Genomic DNA, 26,824 nt, shown 5'->3' with positions numbered 1-26,824 from the left:
ATATGTGTATATATTCTATATAATAGTACTATTACATAGTATATATATTTCATATTAGTGTGTCCAGCACCTGTGGATTTCAGTGGACATTTAGATGCTGTTATGTAAGTGACCACTGGTCACCCTTTTGGTAATTTCACATTGTCGTTGTCCAGTGACCTTCTTCGAACAATGTTGATCACCAGAGATTATTAATACAATTCCAAAGGATATATTCGTCGATTTGATCAACATTATTTCCATCAAGACGTAAGTTTGTGGCATTAACAAATTTCTTTTTATCTTACCTTGAGGTGTGCATGTTACACAAGTCTGAAGTCAATCAGAAAGTAGAAATAGCCTCGCTTTCAAAACAGTTCCTGTGGCACTTCCGTTAAAATGTACAGGGGCTCTCTGAAGGGGATTCGTAAACGGTCCAATATTAAGATTGCCATGAGCCCGTTTAGGGTCCAACTGGTGTTATATCGTCCACTTATTTTGACTTAGATGCAAATACCTAAATCATGTGTATTTTTGTGGAGATCACGACTGCAATTTTTAGTTAAAATGTAATTCAAGGGAAGTAACTCGTACTAAAATTAAGAGTCCCAGTTAAACTTTTATAAATTTTACCAAACTTCGGTAACTATGGCATATTCATTAGTCAAGTTTTAGATAATATGTTTGAATGTTTATGCTATATTTTCAATAAAATTTCATTATCAATTGATAATTACATGTACTTTTTTTAAAAACAGGTCAAGGTCGCTCAAATGCATGACATTAACCTTCTTTAAATTAGAGACATATTATTAATTTATGTCTCTGTACGTGATGAAACCTTTAAATGACTTCTTCTGCTGAGGTTAAACACTAACAAATTTGTTCAAATGAATGACATTGACCTACGTTCAAGCTATCGACATAAAAACACACTGGAAACGTCAATGGGGTCAAATATGTTTTTTTTAATAATGTGTCTGAATAAACCAAGAGGCCAAGATTATAAATTACCACATCCCTTCAAATAGCATGCTGCTGGTCAATTGCATATGAACTTAATGACATCTGCCTGTAGACCTACGTACCATGCTGGAATTAAAGGATGACAAAATTCATTTAAGTGAATGGCATTACCCAAATTTCAAGATGATATAGTTCAATAGAGCAAAATCTTCAAATGACATTCATCTGGTTGTAAACAAGATTATGCTTAATTTGGGTCATGATATTTGGCCAGTAACATTCATAAAGAAATGGCTCAAAAGTTTATTCAATTAAATGACCTTGACACACATTCAAGGCCAACCTGTAATGATCGGACCTCTCTTCAAAATAACTAAGAGGACCAAGGTCATAATGTTTGGCCTGTAGATATATAGCATGCTTCGACGAATCGCTATTAAATTGTCAAAATGGACGACCTTCTCTCCGAGGGATCAAATATGGTGAAAACTTGAAATGATTTCCTTCCAGAAAACCAAGATGCCTGGGATCATATTTGGCTAATAGCATTCTGGGAAGAAGTGCTATCAAGTTTGCTCACATAAAAGACATTGACACAATATTAAGGTCACGTGGATCAAATTTATTAAAACCTGTAAAAACTTCTGCTGAATTGAAACAAAGAGGACTGAAGTCATTATGTCTGACCTTTGGTTTGCTGGGACAAGTGCCAATCAAGTTTGTTCAAAATACATGACCTTGACCCATTTTCAATGCCACTTGAATCGAAGTCTATAAACCTGTTTACAACTTTTACTGAATAACCAACGAGTTTAGCCAGTAGCATGCTGGGATGAAGGACTATCAAGTTTGTTTGAATTCATGACCTTCAATGCACTTTTGAGGTCACAAGGGTTGAATATGTTACAATATCTAAACCACTTGTTCTGAAGATTCAATTAACTTAGATAAACATTATTTGATCAATAACTTACTGGAATAACGGACCATGAAGTGTTTGAGAGAAATTCTGACCTTGACCTCCATTCAAGGCCAACTTATTTGACCTTGGCTACTTTAAATGTTGAATGAGTAAGAAAATGTGAAAAAATCTTCCAACAAAGATATATGATACAAGGTATTTATCATGTAGAGTTTGTATGCTTGCCATCAGGTTTGCCTATATAAATTGGAGTTGGACTCACTTTAAAAGGTCATTGTGTTCGATACCTTTGCCAATAGCATGAATAGCAGGTTAGTGATACAGGCCAATTAGACCTTTTATACTTCATAATTTGTATCATTTGCAAAAGCAAAGAATAGAAGTTGAATGGTTATAGTAAAGCTAAGCCAAAACTTAGGTCAACATCAAACATTATATATATGTCACACAATCAAAAACAAACAATACAAAGTTTATGGTTTTACTTAACATTTATTGAAAATAGATCAACATTAAATTTTAAACAATTGATCATCATATAGCAGTAAGCACCCAGCAATAATACACATGAAATTGGTTCAATACACATTTAACACTCAGTGGTACATGTACAAATTCATATAAAACATCTCAAGAGGAATTCTTACCATTTGTTATGCTGATTGCTTATAAAAACTTTCAGTTTTGAAAAAAAGATCACAACCATAATGTGATAACTGGCCACCATGTTCTGGTAGCTACACTGTACACAACATGACATACCAACATCTCTGGTCCCGGGGACCCTCCTCAGGGCCCCCACTATAGTAGTGTTAGGGGGCGGAGCAAAGGTATTTAGAGATGTCAATCAATCTCCCCCGCAGACATGGAGACTGTACACATGTACCCCACAATGCCATGTGGGGATTTGTGTATCACATTTTACGTCTGGGTTACATTTAGGAATAACAATAAATATTGAACAACCAAACAAATGATGGAAGGCTTTTTCCAGTCAACTTTCTATTGAAAAGTGACTGTAACAATATTTAGTATCAATCCAAAATGACAACCCAATGAAAGGATACATGTACAGGTTAGACACACAATTCCTGTTATGATCTATATCTAAACACTGAAACAGTTCATTTATAACACCTAAAATAGTTATTAACTTGCAATTAATTTACTTAACCCTAAAGCTGTTTAGTTTTAAAAAGATCTATTCCAAAGAGCATGCTTGACTATCTCCACTGCTCATCAAACATTGAACTGGCCGCCATGTTCCGGCGGTCAAACTGTATATAACATGTCGTACCAACATCTCTTGTCCCGGGGACCCTCCTCAGGGCCCCCACTATAGTAGTGTTAGGGGGCGGAGCAAGGGTATTTAGAGATAATCAATCTCCCCCAGAGACAAAGAGACTGTACACATGCACCCCACAGAGCCACGTGGGGATTTAGTATCATTAAAAATAATACATATACAGAGACACAACATTATGATAAACAAAATCAATACACTGCATGAAATAAGAATTAATGTTCCTAAACTTATCAACTCATTCACCCCTGACATTTCATAATGAACTATTCCAACCTTTGAATTGGATGAGTTCAAATGTGTTTTCAGGGGTAAATGAGTTAATTCAATTTTTATCCAAAGAAAATGTTAAATCTAAACACGTATTATTATAACTTTTAGGTGACAATGTATTAGTGTACCACTGTATCAAACAAACAACTTCATTCTTAACCAGTTTCACACAAATGAAAATTCTGATTTGTCTCGATCTTTATAGCAACATTATGACAAAATCAGCATCTTAATGATAATCTTTTATTGTCTGAAGTACACTTCTAAATGATGTGTATACTTCCTCTCTGGTCAAACAGACACTTCCTACTTATATAACTGTAATGTCAACAGTTACATCAACACAGTACCCATTAGTACAGCTGGGTTGACTAGACAAATAGGAGTAAAACATTATCTGGCATAATTCAAACTGCTGACGTTTCAACCAATAAGTGAACATTCTGCCAGGGAGCCTTGCTACCTCTTTAAAGGAGATACTGCCGTAGTGTACCCTGGGAGGATTAAACTTATATAGTTTTACATACAAGATAACAAATAGCTTGAAGTGTCCATTATATAACTCTATACTCATTTTTTAACATATTCAATATTATTTACAAAGCACTTTTTGATGCACACACATACAAAGCACACTTCACTAGTCATACTTGCTAGATACGGAAATAACCAATGATTGTGGCTGGAACCCATGTATGCAAGTTGCTGTGTTATTTAATGACAAAACTTCACAATATCTGACAACTGATATGAAAAGGTTTCATACAATGCAAGAACTATCACACCGATTCATTTATTGTACATTAATTGTTCCATGTTCAGGCAGTCCAAATAAATGTACTGTAGCTGATGTCTAATTTTACAGCTGGGTAGACTAATTAGAAGAATGCCTAAGTTTGATGTTTTTCTTCTTGTTTGGTTGCTTTTTCTCAATCGCTTTTCTTGATATGGTCTTGTTCATATTTGCATATTTCTGTGAGTCATTCCTGGAAAACAAATATTTCAGTTACAACACCTGGCAAAGTATATACAACGAAACAAAAGTAAAAGTTATGTTGTATTTTAGTTCTAATATACAATAAAATATTGCTTAACATTTACATTACACTATTCATTAACCTTAATCCTCTAAACCCAAGGACATTATTCAAAATCCTATAGCACATCTATTTGAATTTTCAAGAATATTCTTCACTTGGTTCTTATTGTTCAAATTTCAATACATTATTTAACATTATTGAGCAATGAAATTATCTTATTAACATTTTTTTATCTAAATATCTTAAATATAAAAACTGAAGTTTTATATTTCCCATCATCCTCAACTACTCAAGTTTAATTGCATGAAAAGTTTTGTATAACAGCGATATCAAATATCTTTGATGCAATTTCATTTGTGTTAATCATTTTTAATCAGTCAGTTTTTGAAAACTGTATTAGGTTAAGGTTTTTGAAATGAAAATGGAAAGACTAGATAACTCACCTGCCCATGCGGATCTTGTCGCGACAACCCATCCCTCCCTCCCAGTGGTGAGTAGTGGACTTAGTCATCGAGTGACCGCAGGACAGGCATGGTCTCTCAAGGGCAAAAGGTTGTTCCCGACAACAAAAGCCACATATCATTCGATTGGCTAGCACCATCTCATGTCCATCTTCTCTCTCCTCGTGACAAAGATCACAGGCGTAACACTTCCCACAGCACGGGAACCTGTCGGGAGAGCGAAATGTAAATAAAACTGATATATTACAGAAGACAGAAGAACATTTAATGGTAAAATTGCTTTACAGTGAACACAGAAATATAAAATGTTTCTTTAAAGCCCTTGTTGTGCTGTTCAGTTTCTATGTTTATGTTATAGTCTGTTCCATTGTTCAGGGTGTAAGAGTGTGTTTGTTTGTTTACAGGTTTTTTGTACGTATAATAAAAGAATGGAACACCACGAGACGTCTTATTATTTGTGAATATGACCCCATGTGACATGGAATAAAGCAACATCATTCTTTATGCTAGCAAAGGGCCTGTTTGTTTATGCAGAACAGTAGGTTTGTCTTTGTTTAAATGTAACACGTTTTGGTATAAATCCTTGCGGACCTGCAAAAGTGTATGCAGGCCTTGCAAGGCTTTGTCAAGCCTCGTCTGAAAACAGTATCTGATTAGTAGGTCCGACATTGTTTCATAAACGAACAACCCTGGTCCGACCGTTTTGATCACGATAAACGAAAGTGGCCCTTTGTCTTACAGTGAAAACTTCTGGTAAGGAGCTACACTGATGATTAAGTTATATATACATCCTTAATAGGTTTAATACCTGAACCAGCGGAAGCTTTTCTTGTAGTGTTTACAGGTGCCGTTGTCAGGGAGAGGGTTTCCGAATCTGATGACGGGGTCCTTGACGATCCGTTTCACTTTCTTGACACTCACTTCATGCACCTCTTTTTTTTCTGTGGATAAAATGTTTACAGATGTTGAAAGGCCCTTGACAAAACAGAATAAATATTTCTGCAGGAACATAAACACTTGACAATAAATCTTACTGAAATTGTATGTCAGTTTATGCCATTTGAAGTAATTTAACAACAAATCATGCTTTAATTGTACAAATTCTTGCTTGAAACCAAGTCATTTCAAATTCAAAGAAAGGATTTTTTTACAAAAGCTTCAAATTTTGTAACATTTTTGTCTCTTTTCTAATATAAACCGAGTTTTCCCAGGTTACCTATACACATTGAATTAAGATGTGAAACATGCATGAGACCGACCTTCTCAAATTCAGGTGCCTAGAACACTACATACTTTATAAATTAAAGTGTTTGTATTCCCAGCGCTTACATGTCAGAATTTTCCTGATTTTTTTCTTCTGTGCTTTGCTATTCATTAAACATCAGAAAAATGAATCATCTTCTATTTCAACAAGAAGGTCTTACTATCCATGTATTCCTGTGTGACAAGACTACCCACCTGTTTCTACCCCTGTAGACTGCAGCAAGGTGAACTTGGCGTCCTCCGCTGCCACTCGCAGTTTCTGGTGGCAGGACTTACACCAGGTGTCCATTGGCTGACCAGGGTACAGGCTCTGTGGACAAACAAAAGTATTTATAAATCAGGATCTCAAGTAGTACAACCGTGAAGAACATTCAAATATGTCAAACAAAACAACATCATAGTACAGCAAACTTCTCTATGTACCCGTTTCGTTTTCCAAACAATTTTCTAAATATTTGAATCCATGTTTTATCTCCTCCAGGTGAAAAAAATAACGGAAAATGTAAAACTTCAGATTTTTAAGACAGTTCTAGTCATCATAAGTAGGAAAGAACATATGCACTCATTCACCCCTGAAATTTCGTAATGAACTATTCCAATCCTTGTATTGGAAGAGTTCAAGTGTGCCTTCAGGGGTGAATGGGTTAAAGTTTTTGGTATATATACTTACATCAACTTTAGTCTCCTTGTTACAGTTCATGCAGCCAAGTTTGTAGGCCGAGTCCTGCAGAAGGAGGTCAAATGGAACACATCCCTCAAGGTCAAGGTACCCCATGATGGAGGAGTAAGAATGCATAATGGCTGGTCGGAAAGTCAACAGCATCTGAGTGTGACACTTGAAACATGGGATCAAGTTCACTCTACCAACAGGGGTCATGAGGTCCGTGTTGCTTTTACAACGGGAGCACTGGACAACAATCTTGATCTGTGTGTAGGTCATTGTGGCGACAGTCTCCTTCATCACCAGATTGCGGAGTCTGATTTCTGTTCCTCTTCTTTCAGCATTTAGGTTAGCCTCCTCAAACTTTCCTGTGACAACGTCTAAGTCATCCGTGTCATCTTCATCTGAGCTGTATGCTTCCGGACCTGTGGACCACAGGAATGAGTTTTATAAATAAGTTTACATAGCTTTAATAGTTAATGACTTTCTAATAGGTTTTTACTTCTCCTTTTTTAAACAAATTCTTGTGATGAAATTATCCTTCTTAATTTCATATCTAAATCAAACATTTTTAAGAATTTATCAACTATGAAAATTGTTAACATATCTATTTGAATGGCAAAACTTAAATACACTTTTCCATATTGCATAGTAATGTTCTAATTATTTACAAGGACATGCAACATTTGATAACATACCTGTATAGACTTGCTCTTCATCCTTCTTTCTATAAGCAACAACATTTTCCATGTCTTTCTCCGAGTCGCTGTCCTCATCACTCTCTGTAGCATCCTCCTCCCCCACTTCAGATCCGTCAGAGTTCTTTCCCCTTAGTCTTTCCCTCAACACACTGGCAGGGATGAATTCGAAGCCTGCAGCCTTGGCCATCAATTCCCTTTGAAGCTGTTGAAAACACATGAATATTTATAACTCCGAGATAATTTTATGTTCAATGTTCACATTTTCAGAAAAGTGAACTTTGACCCCTATTGCTTAACAAAATTTTCACAACCGAAATTTTTCCATTAATTATGCATTAACTCTTTAGTTTTTCCTTTTACAGAAATGTTTATTATCACACAGTAGAATGTTAAGAAATTATGAAACTCAGCTGAATATATTCGTCACAACACAATCCAGTAGATATAACAAGGGGTGTGACATTACCTGTTTAAGGCCCTCAGTAACAATATCCTCCATCTCTTTGTCCAACCAGTGAATGAACGGACGAAATGTGAGCTCCAGAACGCCACGATTCTCCAGCTCGGTCTCCTTATGGTTCAACCACTCACAGATGGACGCCTCCACATACCTTTAAATAAAGCCCAAGAAATGATCATTTAATTTCTTACTGCAAGTAGTTATATATATGTATAAAGGATATTTTCATGAATATTTTCGAATATATTATAATTATATTGTATACATTGCAAATAAATGGAATTGAATTTAGTATTGTCATTATAACCACATCTTCGCTAGCCAAGGGTTATGATCCGATACTATCTACCTACCCTTGAAGGGTAGGAAGACCGGATCGTATTGGATCATCCACCTTTGCTTGCGAAGATGAAACCACCATTACTGGTTCACTTTTTTTACCACCATTTATTAGATTTAAAAATTAAGATTTAGAAATTTCAGGAAAGACTGGTATTTTCTTTACTGTACTGAATTGTTTCTTTAAACTAGCTACCTAACAATCCAACTACATTCACTGGTAATTGAGGTGGCTGGATTAAACAGGCATTCACAAAAGTTACTGATTTGTCTGAAGACGTAAACTCACCTTCTCAAGGTTTCAGGAAGATCCTGATCTGTTGGTACTTCTGCCTTGAACATCTGAAGACCAATTTTGTATTGTGAGATAACGATAAACATATATTGGATATAATTCATTGTTATTTTATTTCAAAGGCATCAGCACTATTACTGAAGAAACATTTTCTGACATATACACAAATTGTCACTCGTATTGTCAATACCGACTCATCTTTTTGTCAAGTTTCTTTATTCTTCTTTATTTGATTTACATGTACTTACATTTACATAAAACAGCTTTATTATGGTCTCAAAATTTAGTTTGTCTAACATTATTAGGTACAATGTGTCAGTTGGCTTATCATACAAATTTCAGGTAGAGTTTAAATTGATTTTAAAGTTTCTGTATTCAATGACACAGAATGGTCATTATTAACAGGTGTGTTGTCTACACTTACCTTAACAGGGTAACTGGGAGGAAATGTCAGCTGGATGTCATACACATCAACATCAAACGGCTGTAAAATAAATCACATTTTTATAAATCTGATTCAGAGCCAATGTACAACTTTGGAAGTTTTAATTTCCTTTTTTTTCATTCCAAGTGTACTGACAGTATTCACTAGATTAATTTGCCTGCAGGAATTTCATATTTTGTTTAATATGGTGATATATCTGGAATTTTATTGAAAAGACATCTGTGTTTATCTCAGTGGTACTTACCCAGTCTGGATCAGTTGGTTTGAAGCTCAAACAATAAATGTTCTCGCCATCATCAGATTCTTTAACAATCTTCAATTTATCCGTAGGAAATCGTTTCTTCAGCTGAGCTATTTCTGTTGTCTGAAGTTTTTCAATGATATCCTTGCCGGCTTTGTCACGGCTAATTTCTCTCTTTAATGCTGGGGGTTTAAATGCTGGTCTGGTGGCAACAGTAACTTTAGGATTTTTTGAAGGTTTTGATTCACCCTTTCCAGAAATTTCCTTGGGACTTGTCTGTTCGGATACGTCATCCTCCTGTGAAGTTTTGTAAGCTGAAGTACCACCTAATTTTTCGTTTCCACGCGGATGATAGAACCTACACTTGTTTCCACTTCTGCATCGACCAGCTATGAAATAGCGGCATGTCACGGGAGTCTTCGTCTTCTTCCCTGACTTGGATCCATCATGTTTGTCCACAGTTGGTGTGGTGTCTGCTGCTAATTCTGGTAAAGGTATCTTTACCTGTTGGGTGCTTTTCTTCTCTTCATCTTGGTCTGATTTCCTCAAATTATCTGAATGAATAAATCTGCATTTGGCACCAAATCGGCAGTGTCCATACTTATAGTGTTGAAAACAACGCTTTGCTTTAACTTCATTTTCTTCAGCGTCTTCTAAAGAAAGGTGACTGCTCGTCTCCAAACCAGGAGATTGGGTAACAACTGTGTTTCTTACTGCTTCTTCATGGCTATGATCGATAGGGGGATTGGAATATAGGGCTGCTGATTGAGGGGTAGACTCCGAGTTCCTTTTTACTGTTTCATCTTTATTTATATTTGCTGGATGAGAAGATGGAATATTGACGTGTGAAAATTTACAGTTAGTCCCAAATTTGCAACCTCTCGCAGTATTGTAGTATTGACAAATACTTTGAGGGTTATTGAACATAATATGATAGAACTTCCCTTGACTTGGTAAGCTTGTCAGTTCCTCCACGGTTTCCAACAAACTTGGCACTAAACAAAAGTTCACCGGAATACTTACGATGTCTATGAACTTGGTTGGGTAATGGACTTCGATCACTTTGGATGTGGGCGATAACAAAAGTTCACAAGCACCAAGCGTACTGGAGAGGAATGAAAAAGAAAGTTAGAAAGTAAACTAACGGAGGGGTTCCCTCTTCGATGTGTCGTCCACCCCAGACGTTGGAAAGGGATGTCTCTTCAACTTTAATCTTGGGTATATATAGTGGGTCTAAATGTTATTGCACAACTCCTTGCCACTTTGTGGTGCAATAATTTCTACTCGTATATACTCGGATGTTTTCTACTATCAAAGAACGATTCAAAATAGAAATAGATGAGTTCCGAATGATCGACCTTGAACTTTCAAGATTAAGTACAAAAAACAAACCGGTTAAATCCGGACATCACCTACTGGGGCTCCAAAGGGGGTATTTCTTTAGCCCTTTTAATAATGTAATTAATGTGATTAATATCTCTAAATTTGTTTATGCAATTGGTATATTATGGACTTAAACTGTGTGCAATTGAGATTCATAAATATACTGATATTATTATTTTTCAATTAACTTTCAAGGTGTGAGAAATTCCCTCAAAAATCCATATCTTATATCCTTAGTAGTTCAGGGATAGAAATATCCTATAATTTTGTCCATTGCCTGTTGTGATTGAATCTATTTTATGATGTTCTCACTTTTACTCAATCCCCTGCATACTTTCGGGTATCCAGACGAGGAGCAAAGGACCAAATTATTCCACCATTAAGAAAACCACGGTGTTGGCTCTACCCTTGCCTTGTTATATCCTTAGCGTTGCACTCGAACTCTCATGGCATACATATTGACCTTTTTCACTATGTCATCTGCTTGAGAAAGTCACAAACTTAATATGAAGTAAAACTGTGTTTACTGGTATATTACTGGAGTCTAAAGACAAAAGTGTTATATATACATGTATGAGTGTTAACGTTGGGGCCAAGTTATTTCAACATTTAAAATATTCTTGTACATTAGTACTTATGAATTTGTAATCAGTACCAAGCTAATGATAGTCTTGGTGTTAAGTGGTAAAATTTCAGCAATTCATCTTAAGAAATTAAATATCCTTAAGGGTAGTTATTATTGTTGTTGGCCAGTCACTAAGACTATCAAATAAATAAACAAATAAACTGATTTATTATATATACTCTCCTATTTTAACAGATACATAGCTGTTAACTCTCCCTCATTTTGACCAAAATTTACCAATCTCCCTCGGAACTCCCTCATTGAAGTCCAATCTCGCACAAACTCAAAATCTACATCCTCACATGTGGTCAAATGATCTCCTTAAGTTAGTGCAGGGTGTCACCGTGTCATGATCATAACAGGTGTGTCTGAATCAAATGAATGCTTTTTGGAGTTATTTTGATACACAAGAAGGGAAAGATAAATTGAGCGAAGTAGTTTCAGTCGCGTTTCACGCACTTTCTCCCTCATTGGAAATGTACTAGAATAAGGGAGATCTCCTTCATTGGAGGTTTCAGAGGTTGACACCTAGAATAAGGGAGATCTCCTTCAGAAATATATACATCTAGATTCATATATTCGGTCAGAGTTGAGGCACTTAGCATTACATTATGTAAACAGTGATGTTCAGACATCATTTTTTCAGAATGAAAAAATGTATCGTTATAAGATACTGCATTTTTTCCTTGTCTGCAATACTTTGCCTTGTTTTGCTCTACATTTAGCCCCAACAACAAATAAAGTAAACACGGCAATGAGTTGGAATAAGTTTTACTGATTATTTATAACAAGCGAAGGACAAATCTGCTGTTCACTGATAACACAGGCAGAATGACATATGCAACATCATACACACATTTGCATACATGTAATTTAATTTCACTAAACCGTAAAAAAGGTACTTGAAGCTGATTTGCATAAAAAACTAATTTCCAAATTAAGCAAAACTATTTTGATTTGATGTCTACATAAATAAATTTTAAAAAATGCAGTGATTTTAAACACACACTTATAATACGTGTAACTATTTTGTGACCAGATTATTAAAACTTACAATAATTCAACACCTTTTTCTAAACTAGAAGCAGAATATACAGGCAAACTTATCACAATTATAAACAATGATACATATTTTATCCCACAGATTTTCATCAATATTTGAAATATACCGGGTAGTTGTATTACAGGCGTTGTACTGTATCACACATAATAATAATAAACATTATTTATTGAGGATACACATCTGTATCACATGACGATTCATTTCAAGATGATCGTTTGTATATTTTCGTACCTTTGTAGCAACTATTGTATCATAAAGAAATTAATACCTGAAATATTTTGCGAACTTTTACATTTTGGTTAAATTCCATCCGTCTTGATAAAGACCTCATTTCATGGTCATTGACAAACATAGTATAGTACATTCATTGAAACATGCTTGTGCAGAAAACAGCTTAAATATTCCCCACAAGGTGTTAAAATCAACACAAAGGGTTGTCTGGTGGCGCAGTGGATAGCGCACTTGCCTTTCACCAAGGCGGCCAGGGGTCGGATTCCCCGTTTAGACATAAATTGGTATGGGGGTCACATGCCAGACCATGTGGGTTTTCTCCGGGTACTTTTGTTTCCTCCCACATAAAGACCCCCAGCACTACCATCTTGTTGTAAAATGAATAAAGATTATTTATCAACACAAAACTACTATAACCTGATACCCCAACAATGGTTCTTTGGGTTGGTCCAAAAACCAGAAGGAACATATTTTCAACTCTTGCCCACATGAGCATGAAATAAGTAGGAAACATAAATGTATGGCTAACAGCAATGACCTACCTAAAAAATTGTGGGAGAGCAACATTTCACATGCTGTCCAAACAGGTGCATCCTGGATACTCAAGGGGTTACGCTTACTTTCACTCAGACTGCATTCCAGCTGGAATATGTCATAGCAAAATTGAAGGCAAGTGGCTAGCTATTTGATTGGTCTCGGGTAAAAATACCTGACCAATCACTAGGATGATACATGTCCTTTAAAGGTTACAGAGGAGCGACGCCCGACTTCAAAGCCAGAAAGTTTTACCATTACGTGACCGCGAGATTCTTCTGATGTACATCAAAGGATCAAACTAGTCTTCTTGTCTCATCAACAAGGTGGTGCACACTGAGCCTTCAATTTTTACTATGACATATTCAAGGGGTGCATAAAGTGAAAGTGAGCGTTACCCCTGGAGTATCGAGGATGGTAAAGGTGTGGTCAGGCCAAATCAATAAAGTTGGTCCCATTCTTTCAGGCACTGGTAACTTTGACCTAGATATCCTCAATATAACAATATTAATACCATATATATATAGTATGATAAAGGGCATATATGGATTGACGGAAACTTTACAAACATCAAAATATCAATTCTTATATATCCTAAATCCTTCACACATGCATTTGTATCAGACTAAATACGGACTTGCATCATTTTCATATATCACATACCGGAGTATGCTTAAATCAAACCCCCACTCTCACTTAAAAAACAATGGACTAGCAAGTCTAGCACCGGTGAAGGTATGCAGCTAGTTCAAGGCTATTTTTATAGAGGGAGTGGGCTGGAATTGATTGAAGAACCTGTGATATATATATACATACAATAATGTACATGTATATTGAACATTCACTAATTATTTAACATAAATGGAGACTAAAGCCACAAGATAAGAACCATCGGTGAGTGTACTCAGTACTTCAGTGTCGTACTTGTCAATACACAACAAACTGTTGACAGATAAGAACCATCGGTGAGTGTACACAGGACTTCAGTGTCGTACTTGTCAATACACAACAAACTGTTGACAGATAAGAACCATCGGTGAGTGTACAAAGTACTTCAGTGTCGTACTTGTCAGTACACAACAACTTGTTGACAGATAAGAACCATCGGTGAGTGTACACAGTACTTCAGTGTTGTACTTGTCAGTACACAACAAACTGTTGACAGATAAGAACCATCGGTGAGTGTACACAATACTTCAGTGATGTACTTGTCAGTACACAACAACTTGTTGACAGATAAGAACCATCGGTGAGTGTACAAAGTACTTCAGTGTTGTACTTGTCAGTACACAACAAACTGTTGACAGATAACTTCCACAAAATGTTAATTCCACACACTCATCTACATAATGGTGATATATATATTGCACAGAATTAAAACTTGCAATCTTTAACAGTGGGTTGCTCAATCTGTTGTCAATGGATAAATATGGTTGCACACATGATCAACTTCCTGTATACCAGGTGGAGGAAATGAGTCTTTTGTAAATGTTATTGATGTTTCTTAACTTTGACTGTATGTGCAATGTACTGGTAAGACACAATTCTATAATAAGACACAAAACAAAACATTTTATTGAGCATTTTTCATGGTTGAGGACGACTTCTCAGCAGGTTTAGCGATAAATACAATGAAATAGAATAGGCCTGCTACTCAATTCCATGTTTTAATAGTGGATAGAAATTAAGTATAATTTTTTTTCATTGTTAGGAAAGTTGACACATGTAATAACCATGTAGATTTGCATGAATGAGGACAAACTATAGAAAATGTCTATCAATCCCATTGAGGACCAGGAATATTGAGGGAGTAAAAACTGTTATTTAATATTGCCTTTGTTGACATAAAACATTTTTTTTAGAGTATCACTATAAGGCCATTGAGCGAATAAAAAACTTATAATACATTCACATACATCTCTCACTCACCAGCAACATGTGGCAGTGTGTTGAGTATTTCTTTCTCCACATCATGTTAATATAGTACTGTTACACTGTATACAGGTATCTAGAAAAAAATTGTAATGATGATGTACATTTATTCTCAAAGTAGCCTTTCCGTCTTTGCGTATTGCCGAGTTATCTTCTCTTGATAGTAGGTATTGATTGTTACATCATTTGTTTGTGAGAGTAACGTCATCATTTTTTGAGAAAACGACGTAATTTTCTCAAACTAATGACATAACAATCAATACCTGCTCTCAAGAGAAGATAACTCTGCAATACGCAAAGACGGAATACATGAAATTACATTTTTATTGACTCATGACCTCATTTGAAAAGAAAGGTACATTTGTGTACATTTTTTTCAGTTTCAGGACAGGCAGTTCCTTTATGTTAAGCTCAAAACAGATCAAGTACAGAGAGGAACAGCAGCATTTAACCCTTTCACCACTGTAGACCATAATGGACTCATCCATACCAATGCATGGCAGAGTCTACTAAAGTAACTTAGGGTTGGAAGGGTTAAATACTAAATGTCTAAACGCCAAGAGGATGAAGTAATACATAGGTATAAAATATACCATCTTTTTTCTTAATGATGACGATGTATATTTGATATGATGAAGTTGTTTTGAACACTAATGAAACCTATTTATAAAAATAAACTTATTATGAGCACACCTTGGAATTTTACATTAATAATGGTACATTCAGAGAAAAGTTTAAGGCAATACAAGTAGATCACAATGAAGTAAATGCATGTAATTTTAAACAATGAAAACAAAAAATAAAATACAGTTTTGCAAATGTGAAAAGTATTGCAAATAATGAATATCACATCATGCAGGATTAATCCTCAAACTGGACGGAACAAAAGTAAGAAATTTGAGGCAAAATAGTGTTTTAGATATTCTAGTCTATGAATGGCTATGAATGACACATACAATACATACGTTCCAGGTGTAGACTCGGACTTGATCAGGTTTATCAAATCATAAGAAGGCATGGAAGTCATTTCTTCTGAGGACCAAGTTATAGTTATACCGGGTAAATGACTATCTCACAAATTACTTTTTGGGACATCAATATCCCATGACAAAGATTTTTTTCGAGTACACCAAATTCTGTTACTATTTGGCAATAGAGGAAAATTTCTGATGTCCATTGGGTAAGAACAATGTTTTACTGTGGAAGTGTAGGAAGTGTTTCCTACCAAAAATATGATTCCTGTTCAAATGTGCACTAAAAGCATGAAGTCATCTACGTTACTGACCCTGTACTTAACTCAGCAGCAATTGTATTTCAGCACTTTGCATGCTTTAAATATTGTGTTAAATCATAATTCATCAATGCACTTATCTGTTAAAAATTAAAATGCACAAATATGAGAGTGCCAAAATAACTAGGTGAACACATTCTTTACAAGTTACAGTGAACAAATGGTCTTTACAAGTTACAGTGAACAAATAGTCTACAAGTTACAGTGAAAAAAATAGTCTACATGTTACAGTACATAAAAAAGTCTTTACAAGTTACAGTGAACAAATTATCTCTTTACAAGTTACAGTGAACAAATAGTCTACAAGTTACAGTGAACAAATAGTCTACAAGTTACAGTGAAAAAAATAGTCTACATGTTACAGTACATAAAAAGTCTTTACAAGTTACAGTGAACAAATGGTCTTTACAAGTTACAGTGAATAAAATGGTTTTTAAACTTTACAATACACAAATGTTGTGTATTTTATTCACAAGTTTGTTGAAAATAGGTCTTTTCAAGAATAAGAAAGGTTTCGTGATCAGTAAATGAATTGGTAGCAGTCTATTATCTATTGTACAATAACAACAGTACTGTAAATAACAGCTGATCAATTACATTCCAGAACATTTAACGTTACTAAAGTATTTTACTAAGGCAGTCAATTTGTATTACATTTGGCAAGAATGGTTTTTGAAAACATCAAAAAACACTAACTCACTTCTCACTAATAGGAGTATAACAGGAGACTACCAATTACTACCGGTAATCCAGTGCTCTGCTAATTGAGGTAAATGGAAATTCCCTGCTAACAGAGTCATGCAGTAACATGTGACTGAAGTCCCAACTAACTGTTACTTATTGTCTGTTAAGGAAAATGCTGCTAACTTCAAAACCAAACCAAACTTCAAGCCATACTACTTACTTTCTGACAAAAAAATGTCATTGAGCTAGATGGAAAATTTGCACAATTAATCATTTTGAATGGAAGAATGTTGAAAACTTTATATAACTCACTCTTGAATTTCCCTCTCACAAAATGGTGCACAGAATGTTTTAAACATTGAGCTTATTTTTTATCCACATTTTAATTGAAATCTGCATGAGTGTCAACAATCGATAATCTCTCTACTCTTGGCAGGAGAAAATAAGTATGAAATATATCCCTCAGAACTGGTTACCATTCGAACGGCAATATAGTGAGGGTTATGGATACTAAACCACAGGAGACAATAACTTATGGTCAATATATTAAGTTATAAATCTTCTGTAAACCATATACATAAAATTATATACAAAATCACAGGGAAAAAAATCACAAATATTAACTTCCTTAATTCATTACTCCCTCTCTGTGGCATAGATAACGTCAAACTGCATGAGTTATCTCCCTTTGTACCAGGTATCTCGTATTGACTTAGAAAACTTTCTGAACTCAATGAACCAGAAACTTTATCTTAAAGTATAAAGAAAAGTCCTCAATGAACCAGAAACTTTCTCTTAAAGTATAAAGTAAAGTCCTCAATAAACCAGAAACTTTATCTTAAAGTATAAAGAAAAGTCCTCAATAAACCATAAGATAATGTGAGAAATATTCTATGTGTTGACAATTACTCAAGAACAGATCTAAATTCAGTCAATACATGTAATGCTGTATGGTGTTGATAATACAGAGCGTTTCTACTTCTACTTCTAAATTGTACTGACCAACTTCAACAATTTGAAGATAAAATGTCAGGCGAGGAGTGAAACATGGAAAGAGATTGCTTTTAAAAGATACGAGATGGTCTAATTTGTGTTTGAAAAGTGACGGTAGAGGGCTGATTTGAATAAATGATGCTTGAGGATCAGGATGAAATGAATATCAGCCACAGAAAATATTAAGTGATAAATCCTCTAAAAATAGTTTCCTTTTGCGTTTCCAGTTCAACCTTTTAAATCAGCTGAATCTGAAGAGAAATTGGCAGACTCAGATCTAAACTAAGGCCAACTTTTGGAATATTCAGTATGTACGTAACAAGGGGTCAAGAGGTGTCTGACCAAAACTGAAATACTGACTACAGCTAGTTTACATTACTTTCTGCATACAATAGGGTTGCTTTACATGTATATTTTAGAATATCGTACCAAATTTGGTGGATGCATGGAAGAAGGACAAATTATTCTTCATAAACTGTCATTTATTTGTCACAAAACTCCAAAACCATGTACCCGGTATGTGTACCTCTGCCTATAAGTTTGGCACAGTTCCTATCCCAGCACGTTTGTTTATTACAGAATGTTTCTGCACAACCTGAATCTTTTCAACCTGGATATGCAAAAGCGACCTAATATATTATCATACCTGTTCAAAGGGAAGTAATTCACACTGTTGGAGGCGTTATCTGTCTCCACAAAAGTAATAAATCTCTTGTAACCCACATACACAAAATCGTAGTAGACATATACAACAATAATTATATCTAATTAATTTATGCACCTCAATAAAATGTCCTGATAAATATCATCTTTATATACAAAATAAAACAGGAACTTCGTGCATTTTGAATATTTTAACATGAGGTTTAATAACTTCTAGTACAGGGTGACCTTGATTTGAAACGCCCGACAAGGAAAGTGTACCAGGGTGGTGATATAACAGTAAACAACAGTCGACAAATTCACCCTGCCTGGAAATCATTTCAGTAAAACACACTGAAGTCTTCTCAAAAATAATATTTACACTTCAAGGAAGGTGTTGACCACCTAACCCTCAATCTTGTCTAAGTTTTCTACCACTGATAGGAATGAAAGGTAGTGACACACAGGTCTCTATTACTGTTGTTTCTGGAGCGAACAATAATAACAACATTAAATAAACGTAACATTTCCCAAACTTAAAAGATCAGTTATCTTGAATATGAACTGTGTTTAATCTTACGTAAACAGATGAAATAAGAATCTGTCTCTTTTTTGCATTAAGTCTGAAGCACATTAGTTGACTATGAATTTTTAGCGTACTCGGCCGTCTCCAGACTGTTGGTGCCATTGTGTGAAGTTATGGAAGTTGCTGCGATGGTGATCAAGAAGGTGGGTTGAGCTTCCTCTGTATGGCGTACTGTATCATCTCCAGACTGTTGGTGCTGTTGTGTGTAGTTAGGGAAGTTGCTGCGATGGTGATCAAGAAGGTGGGTTGAGCTTCCTCTGTATGGCGTATTGTATCGTCTCCAGACTGTCATCGTCTAACTCTCGTATCAGTATCAACACTGCCTGTAGTACATGGGCATTCTGGAACACATCAATATGCTATAGTCAAATATAACCCACAAAAGACAAACTTGTACACATTTGTTGAGTTTAATACACTATGTATGCTTTGTTGAATATTTAAATAATCAGAATTAATGCAAAATTTTAAAATAATGTTTTTGTGAAATATCTAAGAATTTACAAATATTTTGTGCTTCTTCTCATTAGAAAATCATTAGAAAACTTTACACATAGAACTTGAGCTTTGAATTTCGATACATTTGAAAATATACTCATTTTAAATTTTGTGGTAAGTTGTTGATACTTTTTTAACTTGGCCCCTGATAGGTAATGTAATCCCATGTTAGCTATATCATGCCTAGGTAAGGTAAGGGGTGTGTGTCTGTTCTTAACTGGAGTACCCAGAGAAAACCCACACAGTCAGGCAGTGACCCCATATCTTTTCACATTTAATCGGGTAATCAAACCCTGGTCGCCTTGGTGAAAGGGAAGCGCGCTATCCACTGCACCATCCAACCACCCTTACATAGAACATATAATGTTCATGTATTAAATAAACTCTGAAGAAATGGTATCTTACCCGTGACGTCATTGCACTACCAGGAACAGGCCTAGTAGATGTAATCTTCTCGTAAGGTAACGGCTTTAATCCAACCTCTTGTCGAATTTTACTGAAATTATATAAAAATTGAGTGTAACACAAACATTTAAAAAAAAACTATTTTGTACATTTGTATCTTCTAATCCATCAAAAGCTATTGTAATATTTAATTCTTTTGAAACTACTTGCACTTTATTCATATCCTACATAACTATCTACGGGCCGCTAAAACACATGAGTGTGATCTACTTTGTATGACGGCAGAAGCCCTTTGAGCCATATAGTCTCACTCAGCCCCCCATATGGCATAGTGACACAAAATTAGAAAATTTAGATCTTTTTATCCTTACTTTTATTTGAGTTTACTGCGCTAAAATGATTTAAAATAGTTATTGCCCCGATTGGCTAAAATATTTTTGTAATTGAAAACCCTCCTTTATGGCCTTCAATGAAAATATAAATTTTGAAAATTGGCTGGAAACATAGTTTGACTCATGTTCATGACTTCAGTAGCAAACCAATTCCTGTTGAAATCTGACACATTTATAAATAAAAGTAGCATCAACAACAAATGGTTTCCAGTAATCATTCATACCTTACTCTATATTTGCATAGTCTCATGGAGCACTTTCATTAATAAGTGAATTTCTTGAGAAGCCATAAAAGGATCCAAAAATTAGATTCCCTGTTGAGTGTCATTGAAACGTAAAACAAGCCATTCAGAATGATATGTCTTGCCTGTGGCCTGCTTTGACCATCAATGCACATGTCAAGTTTGGTCTAGCAGTTATAGTTTCAGAGAAACTAACTTAAATGCAAAAACTTAATGTTGATGGAGATGCTGACAAAGTCAATGGACCATGAAAGGTAGCTAGGCCGTATCAAGCATTTGATGCATGGGTTGGTATGTACTACCTAAGATGCATCTCTGGTCCAAGTTTGGTTGGTCTAGCACTTACAGTTTTTTAACACAAAATCTTAATGTTGATGGAGATGCTGACAAAGTCAAAGGACCATGAAAGGTAGGCCGCATCCCGCATTTGATGCATGGGTTGGTATGAACTACCCAAGATGCATAGATCTATGGTCCACCTTTGGTTGGTCCAGTACTTATACTTTCAGTAAACCTAACTTAAACGCAAAAACTTAATGTTGACACTGCCGGAAAAAAACACTTTAGTCTTGCTTCCGCTACTTCATCTCAGTGAGACAAAAACCCAAATACATGTGGACTACAGCGAGACAAAAACCCAAATACATGTCGACTACAGTGAGACAAAAACCCAAATACATGTGGACTTCAGTGAGACAAAAACCCAAATACATGTGGACTACAGTGAGACAAAATCCCAAATACATGTCGTCTACAGTGAGACAAAAACCCAAATACATGTGGACTTCAGTGAGACAAAAACCCAAATACATGTTGACTACAGTGAGACAAAAACCCAAATACATGTGGACTTCAGTGAGACAAAAACCCAAATACATGTTGACTACAGTGAGACAAAAACCCAAATACATGTGGACTTCAGTGAGACAAAAACCCAAATACATGTTGACTACAGTGAGACAAAAACCCAAATACATGTGGACTTCAGTGAGACAAAAACCCAAATACATGTGGACTACAGCGAGACGAAAACCCAAATACATGTGGACTACAGTGAGACAAAACCCCAAATACATGTGGACTACAGTGAGCCAAAAACCCAAATACATGTGGACTACAGTGAGACAAAACCCCAAATACATGTGGACTACAGTGAGACAAAAACCCAAATACATGTGGACTACCTATACAGTACCACTGAAACTAGTCTGACTCACTTTGTTTCCTCCCATGTCAGTGTTACAGGATCCAGTGCAGCACTTTTATGTGGCTTTGGGTCATTGTCCTTCACCTCAGACTTCTCCTCTGTTTCAGTCTTGACCTCTGTTTCATCCTTGACCTCTGTTTCAGCCTTGACCTCTGTTTCAGATTCATCAGGAGATTTCTCTGCCTCTCTATCACCATTTAAGTTCATGTGTCTCGAGTTTCCGGCCAGTTCTGGATCCTTATCAACGAACGAGGTTTCTGGTTCTCTGTCATCCTTTATTTCTGTGAGGTCTGAACTTGAATCCTCTATACCAGCGATCCCTGCACCTGTCGTCTCAGGGTCCGGGTCCTCAGTGTTGTTCTCAAGCAGTTCAGTATCAGCAAATTCAGATCTTTCACTTTCTGTTACGACTGAAAGGAGTAAGGCAATATATAATATATATACTAATAACAACTGTTAATGATGGCAATGACTGACCCTGATACATCATAAAATTGGTGATTAATGATTTCATGAATTAAATAATGACTCCAAAAGGTCAATGTATGTAACTTCATCCCACTTTGAATGCTTCTGACATCATTAAACCACAATGTTAACGCATCCAAGAGGCTTGAAATGCTCACCTAGCTAGTAATGTGAATTTAAGACCCAGCGAATAAGTTCCAGGTACGAAAACGCAAAAATCTGACACAGTGAAATTAAAGTACTTTACAGCATATGGAAAGACAATTCAAATCCATACAATAACATGCCCAGTCAAGCATATATAGACAAACTTGGAAATGGCCATGAACAGTGTATACTAGATGTACAGTGAAGTTACACGATTTGGGCCAAAATGTGATTCAGTTGTTTTAACAAGACAAGAGTATTCATACATTATTAACAGGGAAACACAATTTCAAGATTTGCTAAATACAATATTTAATGATAATATATCAATAAGTATCACCGATCTGCACACCATGATCGACGGAGAGACAGACTTACCAATATTGTCTAATTTCTGTAGGGTTGGCAGTGTCTTGAGAACATTTGATCTATAGTTTTCTGTCTCCGCACATGGGTTGTCAGCAAGCCATAGATTCCGTAACCGTGGCAACGTGGCAAGATGATTGATTTCTGATAGGTCTTCAATCTTATTTTTTCTAATATAAAGTTCTTGTAAATTTGGACAGTAGGAAAAGTCCTCCAACGTCTTAATGCTATTGACACTGTAAACGATATTAACAATTCATTGATTTGTGCATATCAGACAAAGATGACTGTTTTAAAATCAAATATGATTTAAAAAGATGGCTTTGATTTGTAAGTCAAGTATATAACATCCTTATCATTTAGTTAGATAAAAACAAAGGTAGATTTACCAGCTAGTGTACATGTCAACACACAAATCATGTACAAGCAGTCTGCATGTTGACCAACCAACCAATATTTAACACTCTAAGGAAATCTACCTCATTTCAATAACAATCTCATTATACATTGTAATGTTTCTGCCAATAGAGACTTATGAATTGGTCAATTATACTAACATTAAACATCTTAAGAAAATAATAAATACAATTTTCATACAGATTTTATAATCATAAACTGTACATAAATCATGATGCTCCATAGTTATCACGTGATCTTTGACAGGTTAATATATAAATGTATAATTACCTCAGGCTACATACTTCTAGGTTAGGCATTTTGCGTACCACACTGACATTGTCAATATCGGAACCCCTGTACATAAAATAAAGAAAATTTCATAAAAGATAACCTCATATTTTCATGTTTCATGCAATATATAATGTTTCTTCCATTTACATAAACTGTATAGTGATATGTCATACTAGAATGTAATAATAATAATAATAATTTGAGGTTCTTATTTACCGCTTAATCATAACCTAGTTTGTAGGTCGTCTGAAAGCGGTTCACAAATTATTATCCATGGTTATAGGGCCTTTGCAACCAGCCAATATCTTTCTAAACTCCATGAGGAGCATACAGCCGGTGCTGCCATTTCGGCACTCACAGCTAGTGTTCTACAATTCTAGCACTGCCCAACCATGTACTCATTTACAGCTGAGTAGACTGGAACAAGCTGAGTTAAGTAACTTGCTCAAAGATACAACACAGTGCCGTGCCTCGATCCCGCAACCCTTCGGTCGCGAGCCCGGCGTCCTACCACTAGACTACTGTGCCTCCTTATACCAAACTTATCCTTCAATAAGCACACTGGCCAACACCCATGTTCGACCCAAAGTTATTAATTACAGCACCACAAAATAGCATCAGTTGGAATTTTTACTGAAGTGCAATAGATATGTTAGGGTTCATTTCCGTATGTGTGTTATTACAATAAGAATACTGTATTCTATCAACATATATCATGAACATTTATGAAACAATCTTCAAAAAATTAACATAAGAATGGTATTTGGATGGGGAACTACTTGAAGCATAACAAAAAGAGAATATACCAGTCAAAGTATTAGGATATACCTCTTAGTTGATATGTGTGGATATGTGTGTGTGGATATATGTGGATATGTGTGTGTGGATATATGTGGATATGTATGGATATATGTGAATATGTGTAGATATGTGTGTGGATATATGTGGATATATGTAGATATATGTGAATATATGTGGATATGTGTAGATATGTGTGTGTGGGTATGTGTGTTTGGATATATGTGGATATATGTGGATATGTGTGGATATATGTAGATATGTGTGGATATATGTGGATATTTGTGAATATATGTGGATATGTGTGGATATGTGTGGATATATGTGGACATGTGTGTGGATATGTGTGGATATATGTGGATATTTTGATTGACACTACTACACTAATGTTTACTCAATACAAATAAAATTAACAAATAGGGAGATACAGTACTTTTAACAATTTGCTTTGTGTTTTTATTGACAGACATTATGCTTTAATCTTTGAGATGTTAGGTTTGTACTCATTTATATTTATTAAAGGATTTTAATCAAGGTATTAAACTTAACCATGGTCTGGCCGTGCATTTTTCCTCTCCTGTTACACAAATAATGAACAGTTCTCTCAAATCGAACAAAAGTTTCAGCTTCCAGCAGTCATTTTGGATTGGTTTATTTCTTCAGTCTCGTTGGGTGGTGGGATACTGGGATGGGATACTGACGCCTCAGTGTAACAGGAAAGAGAGTAGCGCTTTTAAAACAGGGGATATCTAACCCAACAGGGGATATCAAACCCAACAGGAGATACCAAACCCAACAGGGGATATCTAACCCAACAGGGGATACCAAACCCAACAGGGGATATCTAACCCAACAGGGGATATCAAACCTGTAACTGTAGACTTCTTAATAAGGCAACCATAATTTTATAAAATCAGCTGCATTACTTCCCCTTTTTAAATGTGTTCACCCTCACACACAACAAAGACCATGGTCACCATTTGGAAAAAGAGCAATGTATGTGCTTCCACCGTGGAGTGTGGAAAGTCCCTCTAGCAATAAGCTAGAAAGTGACTGTAATTCTATGTACAATTAAAATCTACCACATCAGTATTCAGTTATTTCAGTATGGGTGTTATATATGTTTCTATAAGACATTTCATTACTGCACTTCATTAAAATTGTTTCGATAATTTTCAACAATATTTTTTTTGTACAGAAATCATCAGGTTCCAATGTCTATAATTTAACCCCTTTTTTATTCATTTGTCGGAGGTTTTAATTGTACATAGGATACTTCTCCTATAAATAAGAGGCCACTGGTCGGCCCTTTTCTATCGAATATATGATTTTGCCGGTTACACTGCACCTGTCAAAACCTCTAACACTGTTGGAGTAGCATAGGATGCATGATGGTCACTGTTTCAGCTTTACACTCGAGGGATATATTCTTGCACTCGACTAGCACAGCCGTGGACTAGGAGGCTGAGGATCACTGGTTCAATCGTCGGTGGTAGCACACTACTCTATTTCTTGTTTGGTTTACATGTGTAACATTACAGTGAAGTTGTTCATTTGAAGTGTAAGATACTGCAAAATTCAAGCCTTGTTCCGATTATTTGGGTCCTGACATTCGCAAAAAATGGAACCGCTGATAGGCGACTTCAGAGCGTTCTAAAAATAATTCACTTGAGCCTGGGGTGCTATTTTTTTTTTGTATAAACACCCATCGATAGACTTCCTTTGATACAACCATAAAGTAATATAGTTCATTCTCAGAATTTTCAATGAATGAATAAAATGATGGTTTGTTGATCGGATTTGGGTACTGTCACCTTACAGTGAAGATGCAGGCGCCTGTGAATGGCAGTAATATTGGTGCTGATTGACAAATGTTATATGCCGCGATCGATGATGATCAGAAGAATTTACGGTCACATAATTTAATCAATAATGACTCTTACAGATCCAATAAATATCCTATAGAGGTATCTGAGTATTGTCTAAGTAAATTATTTTAATTTTTGCTTTCCAAACTCCAGTGTTTTGTTTCACTTCAAGTCAAAACAACGTTAGATATTTCATTTCAATAAGGTTTACCAGAAATTTAATTTCGTGACGCTTTCAAGGTCTATTGCTCTTGTCCTGGCAAGAACGAGTGCTTCGGTCAGTTTTTCCTCCTGGTATTCCATGATTTCATGTGTGGACCACCCAAACGCACTGCAATGTTATGACCGGAAGTTATAAACAGAAACTACAACGTCAAACAAGTTAGAACAGTTATTTATTATAAATATATAAATATCGATCAGTTAAAGG

At 35.6% G+C, this 26,824-nt stretch overlaps 2 protein-coding genes across 2 annotated transcripts; both read right to left on the bottom strand.

The window, feature by feature from the left end:
• Positions 1–2,334: 2,334 nt before the first annotated feature.
• On the bottom strand, positions 2,335–10,635 carry LOC110463370. The gene is made up of 10 exons (XM_021517900.1): positions 9,353–10,635; positions 9,088–9,147; positions 8,658–8,710; positions 8,036–8,180; positions 7,567–7,771; positions 6,878–7,293; positions 6,403–6,517; positions 5,753–5,885; positions 4,927–5,151; positions 2,335–4,429 (listed from the first exon to the last, which is right to left on the bottom strand). Exons 1-10 carry the CDS (start codon positions 10,274–10,276, stop codon positions 4,318–4,320), a joined length of 2,388 nt encoding a protein of 795 aa, XP_021373575.1. The 5' UTR covers positions 10,277–10,635; the 3' UTR covers positions 2,335–4,317.
• Positions 10,636–18,144: 7,509 nt separating this feature from the next.
• Positions 18,145–26,730, bottom strand: LOC110463374 (acidic leucine-rich nuclear phosphoprotein 32 family member A-like). Its single transcript, XM_021517909.1, has 6 exons — positions 26,606–26,730; positions 23,726–23,791; positions 23,051–23,274; positions 22,068–22,467; positions 20,217–20,307; positions 18,145–19,654 (listed from the first exon to the last, which is right to left on the bottom strand). Exons 1-6 carry the CDS (start codon positions 26,695–26,697, stop codon positions 19,547–19,549), a joined length of 981 nt encoding a protein of 326 aa, XP_021373584.1. The 5' UTR covers positions 26,698–26,730; the 3' UTR covers positions 18,145–19,546.
• Positions 26,731–26,824: the final 94 nt, after the last annotated feature.

Source organism: Mizuhopecten yessoensis, unplaced genomic scaffold (genome assembly GCF_002113885.1).
Source record: "Mizuhopecten yessoensis strain PY_sf001 unplaced genomic scaffold, ASM211388v2 scaffold10893, whole genome shotgun sequence".
Taxonomy (NCBI): domain Eukaryota; kingdom Metazoa; phylum Mollusca; class Bivalvia; order Pectinida; family Pectinidae; genus Mizuhopecten; species Mizuhopecten yessoensis.
The sequence above is the reverse complement of the archived record's forward strand: the minus strand, read 5'-3'. Positions and strand labels throughout refer to the sequence as shown.

Coding starts and splice junctions, on each gene's coding strand:
- LOC110463370 (XM_021517900.1), bottom strand. CDS start 10,276: ATGTTCAATAACCCTCAAAGTATTTGTCAATACTACAATACTGCGAGA. Junction 7,294..7,566: donor TGAAGAGCAAGTCTATACAG/GTATGTTATCAA, acceptor TGTGGTCCACAG/GTCCGGAAGCATACAGCTCA. Junction 6,518..6,877: donor ACAAGGAGACTAAAGTTGAT/GTAAGTATATAT, acceptor GTTTGTCCACAG/AGCCTGTACCCTGGTCAGCC.
- LOC110463374 (XM_021517909.1), bottom strand. CDS start 26,697: ATGGAATACCAGGAGGAAAAACTGACCGAAGCACTCGTTCTTGCCAGG. Junction 23,275..23,725: donor CTAGAAGTATGTAGCCTGAG/GTAATTATACAT, acceptor TATCGTTTACAG/TGTCAATAGCATTAAGACGT. Junction 19,655..20,216: donor GTAGTGCAATGACGTCACGG/GTAAGATACCAT, acceptor GATGTGTTCCAG/AATGCCCATGTACTACAGGC.